This window comes from Nematolebias whitei, chromosome 10 (genome assembly GCF_014905685.2).
Source record: "Nematolebias whitei isolate Nwh7 chromosome 10, NemWhi1, whole genome shotgun sequence".
In the NCBI taxonomy this organism is placed as follows: Eukaryota; Metazoa; Chordata; class Actinopteri; order Cyprinodontiformes; family Rivulidae; genus Nematolebias; species Nematolebias whitei.
In genome coordinates this window covers 38966353-38971691 of record NC_056507.1, presented here as the reverse complement: position 1 = coordinate 38971691, position 5339 = coordinate 38966353, and the positions used below count along the sequence as shown (strand labels likewise).

The 5339-nt window shown below is 44.4% G+C and overlaps 1 protein-coding gene across 1 annotated transcript; it reads left to right on the top strand.

The window, feature by feature from the left end:
* The first annotated feature begins 1091 nt into the window (after positions 1-1091).
* aplnr2 (apelin receptor 2) lies at positions 1092-3129 on the top strand. The gene is given in 3 exon segments (XM_037683737.1): positions 1092-1274; positions 1356-2370; positions 3110-3129. Coding segments are annotated over 3 exon segments (1218 nt in total).
* The last annotated feature ends 2210 nt before the right edge of the window (positions 3130-5339 follow it).

The following is a 5339-nucleotide window of genomic DNA, read 5'->3' as shown; positions in this document are numbered from 1 at the left end:
ATGCTTGATAGGAAATAATAAAAGGTATAAAAATATGAAATCCAACAGCCTCCGTTTAGACCTCGGCACCTCCAGGAGCAGCTGATCAGCTGATCTGAGGCACCGAGCAGGAGAGTATGGGTGAAGCAACTCAGAGAGGTAGGATGGAGCAAGACCATTTAAACTTTTAAAAACAAATAAAAGAATCTTAAAATGAACTCTAAAATGAACAGGCAGCCAGTGGAGTGAAGCCAGAGTGGGGGGTGATGTGCTCCCTCTTTTGAACTCCAGTTAGAAGCGGAGTAGCAGCGTTCTGGACCAACTGGAGGCGTCTGAGGGGGGACTGGCCCACTCCAAGGTAAAGAGCATTGTAGTAATCCAGCCGAGAGGTGACAAAGGCATGGATTACGGTTTCCAGCTGTTGTTTAAGGATGGGCTTTACCTTAGCCAACTCTCTGAGGTGATAAAAACTGGTCTTGACCCCCGCTCCAATCTGGGAATCTAATTTAAAATCGCTGTCCATTTTAAAACCCAAGTTAGAAACAGTTTTCTTTACATGTGGTGCCAGAAGGCCCAGATCCACAGGGCAAAGTTCACAAGAGCCACTAGGACCAAACACCATCACTTCTGTTTTCTTTTCATTGAAATTTAAGAAGTTTAAAGACATCCAGGCTTTGATGTCTTCAAGACACAACAGAAGTGGCCTAATTGAAGGGGCATCTTTCTTTTATAGTGGCATATAGATCTATTGTCAGCGTAACAATGAAAAAAGATCCCATGCTTTCTAAGAATTGATCCCAGTGAAAGTATGTAGCATGAAATGATTCATCTCAGACTGAACCACTGGGACAAATTATTTGACCCAAAATTTGGTCAAATTAACCCAACAACTTTCATTTATGGAAACAGCACAGCAGTTTTTAGATTTTTGTTTTATTTTTTTCAAAAACACTAGATAATGCACTCACCCTTTAAATTTGTGTAGCTGATGCTTGTGTAAAGTTTTTGTTAAATTGTAACCAGTTGTGTTTCACTGACTTTTCACAGATAGCAGGAACAAACTAGTCTTGGAATTTGGATCTCTTTTATCAAAGAGCAACAGTAACAGTCAGATGTCTGACAGAGATGTCCTCTCCCTCCCCACTTCCACTGCCCCATCCTTCCACTGTGACTACAGCGACTGGTCTCCCTCCTACTTCATCGTCCCATCTGTATACCTGCTGGCCTTCCTGATGGGTTGCATTGGCAACAGCCTGGTGCTCTGGCTCTACCTGTGCCGAGGCGAGGGGGGCAGGATGGTTTATCTTCAGAGAGACAACTGTAGTGATTCCTCGGGACAAAGCTGCAGACACTCCAACCCCCCCTCTACCCTTCACTCCCTGACTGACTCTCTGATAGCCAGTTTGGCCCTGGCTGACCTCTTCTTCCTTGTGACTCTTCCACTGTGGGCGACCTACACAGCCATGGGCTACCACTGGCCTTTTGGGCAACCCCTCTGCCAAATCAGCAGCTTCCTCACTGCCCTCAACATGTACGCCAGTGTGTTTAGCCTGAGCATGCTCAGCGTGGAGAGGTACTGGGTCCTGACTGGACGCCAGCGATTCAGCCCCCACCTCCCACAGAGATGTCCCAATAGGGTTGTGTGGATACTTGAAGGGGTTTGGGTTGTGGCTGGGACCCTGGCTCTTCCTGGGTTGCTGCTGCGCTCTATCGGTATCACCTATCTATAGGTGGAACTTGAGGACGATGAGCTCAGATCTGTTGTTCTGTCATGCCAGATGGATTACTCCCTGCTGATCGGAACAGAGCTGGAAGAGGCTGAATCAGAATGAGCAGAGATGAGGTGGGCAGTTGCCTAGAGTTTAAAATCAACTCTGATCAGCTTCCTGCTGCCTCTCATTGTCTTACTGTTTTGTTACTGTTCACTGACCCGGCTGCTCAACAGACACTTCAAACATGGCCCTCATCCTGACCGCAGGCGCCAGCGCAGGCTCCTCAGGGTCATTGTCACTTTAGTGCTGGCGTTCTTTCTGTGCTGGCTGCCTCTGCATGTTAATAAAACAGTGTCCATGCTGCTGGAGTTTGAGTTCCTCCCGTATTCATGCACACTGGACCAGACTCTGCTGGCTGTCCACCCATATGTCACCTGTTTGGCATACCTCAACTCTTGCCTGAACCCTCTCCTCTACGCTGCTTGTGACCCATCATTCAGGAGAAGATGCAGAAGAGCTCTCCTCCTGTGGTGCAGGAGAAACAACCAAAAGACAAAGCGTTGGGAGGGAGACCAAGATAAAGAAGATGAGAAAGAAGAAAGGAGCCTCACACAGACACAGGAGGAAACATCTGGCAGGACAGCAGATGGAGAGGAAGAGGAGAGGATGAAGGAAGAAGGCACACAAACTCAAATTATGCTTAAATTGAAGAAAGTACATCAATCACATGTAAATTCATCTTGAGAAACCAGGTTTCAGATTATACTGACTGATATTGAGCTGTGTTGTAACATTTTTCAGCCAAAACACAGCTGGAATGTCAAAATGACTTTCTCATGCTTTCTGCAAGAAGCTGTTATTAATATTATCAAAGTAAATATAGTAAAATGAAAACATATAGGGCAGCACGGTGGCGCAACTGGTAGAGCTGCTGCCTCTCAACAAGCAGGTCCTTGGTTCAAATCCTGGTCATGGGGCCTTCTGGGTGGAGTTTGCATGTTCTCTCCGTGCATGCGTGGGTTTTCTCCGGGTACTCCGGTTTCCTCCCACAGACCAAAAACATGCATGTTAGGCTGATTGGTAACTCTAAATATTCCCTAGGTGTGAGAGAGAGTGAATGGTTATTTGTCTCGTTTGTCTCTGTGTCCCTGTGTTGGACTTGCGACCTGTCCAGTGTGTACCCTGCCCCTCGCACAGTGATTGCTGGACATGGACACCGGCAACCCCCGTGACCCAAAATGGAAGAAGCGGGTAAAAGATGATGGATGGATAGATGGATGGAAAACATATATATTCTCTTAATTATGGAGTCTGCATTTCCTACAGGACAATCAATCCACTTCCTGTATGATCTTCTTCAGTAACATGAAGTTATTAATTTCTGAAATCCTTTTTGTTTTGTGTTGCACTGTTTTTAGATAAGAAGTACATTTTGTAATGAAAGAAATGATTTGTACTGTAGATTGTTTTTTAAATGTTCCTGGTGTTTTTTCTTCTTCTGGGCGGCTGTGGCTGAGTGGTTAGAGCAGTCCTCCTCCAATGCGAGAGTTGGGGGTTCGAATCCACCAGCAGTCACATGTCGAAGTGTCCCTGGGCAAGACACTGTACCCCTCATAGCCTCTGATGTGTGTCCCATCAGTGTATGAAAGTTATCTAAAGCACTGATTAGTCTCTTTAGAATGATTTGTTCAATTAGCTTTGTAGAGATCTAGTACAGTGCTGTATGAATGGGTAAATGAGGACACAGATTGTAAAGCACTTTGAGTACCTTGAAATAAGATAGGCACTATATAAGTACAGTCCATTTACCATTCTTATTTCTTTTAAACCTTCCTACTTCCACTTTTATCAAGATGCCCCAGAAAAGAGTTGATTAATGTTCCTACTGTAATATCAATGCTGGTGATGTTCCAGAGCAATTTGGAATAGAGTAGTCTGACAGTTTTAATGTACTGATTCAGTCAGATTTATTGAATAAAATATGTAAATAAAATTCCTTTGTTTACACTGAGTGCTTACCAGCATTTCAGATTCACTTATCAGTTTATCTTGAAGACTACAGGAATTAACTCTTCCAAGCTGTTTCATTTATCAGAAAAACCTGTTTTATGTTCATCTCATAGTCTACAGTGAGTCTGTAAGGTTTAGCTCTATACCCAGACAGTATGTAACCAAGAATAGTGACTCCAAGACTGAGGCAAGTTTAATAGTGTTTATTTCCAATAAGTGAATATACGTCAACAGTATGAAGTCTCAGCAGGGCCGAACTGGAACCCTGGAGAGCAAGATATGGCTGGAAAGATCACGAGGAGGCTCAGGAGAAACAAGGGAGATCCAAGGCTGGGGAGGAACGCAGGAGTCAGAGCTACAGTACGGAGAAGTAGAGATTAATATTCACAATGCACAACGAATACTGTAGAGGTCATAAAAAAACAACTACCAATTGGCAGATAATGCACCTGAGTCAGACAGAAGTCATGAACAGCTCCTGCAGCTCATTAGGACAACAGTATTTGGTTGTGGTTATGTTGGTGCCTTCTAGAGTAGCAAAAGCTGCAGGAGAAGAACTGGAAATCCTACAGAGTCCCTTAAAATGCAGTGTGTGGTTTTAGGCAGCTGTGGCTGAGTGGTTAGAGCAGTCGTCCTCCAATGCGAGAGTTGGGGGTTCAATTCCACCAGCAATCACATGCCGAAGTATCCCTGGGCAAGACACTAAACCTCTCTTTGCCTCCGATGTGTTGCATCAGTGTATGAATGTGATAAAGCTCTGATTATTCTTTGTACAGATGTAGAGTGCTGTATGAATGGGCAAATGAGGCACAGATTGTGTTGTAACGAGCTATGAGTATCGTACCCACCACTGCACCCTGTATTCACTGGTTAACTGGTCATCATTAACTTCACGCAGACTCTCACTGGTACATTTTTATCTTTAAATCACTTCTTGCTCTGCTGCCTTCATACATCTCCACTTACATGTCTCTTCATGAGTGCAGCTATAGTGTGCGCTCTCAGGACATTATTACATGCAGTGTTCCCTCAGTGAGGTCGGAACTTGACTAAAAGGCCTTCTCCTACTCCGCTCCTGTTTCCTGGAATATCTTGCAAAAAGATCTGAAGCTCTCGACCATGACCTCCTAACAAGGCTGGATTAACCATACGGGCAACTGCCCAGGGGCCCACAATCTCTAAGGGGCCCAGAGCAGTGAGGGCAAAAGCAAAATATCTGTTTATCTCCTGGAGCCCTGCGCTGCAGAGAGACAGCTACGCTGCCGCTGCATTTGGGCCGCCCCGCCTCCTCCCAGCGCTGCTGCAGCTCTCTTTTTTGTTGTTGTTTTACGGAGTTGGATTCTCGACGGCGCGACCTATCAATCAATCCAGTAGGCGTGTCAGCAACTGACCAATCGACAACCTGAATTTGTCCCCAAGGTAAACGACCCTTACCTGCTGACAAGCTCATCAGTTTTTTTTAATGCTTTTTTATGAATTTTATTAAACACAAAACAGAACAATGCAACAATAAACAAATACAAACTCGTGAAGGGTGTCATAACTACATTTCACAAAATAATGAAAGAGAAAACAATAAACATAAATTTTTTTTATAAATAAAAATCAACAGAGTGTGACATATAAAAAAACTTGTTT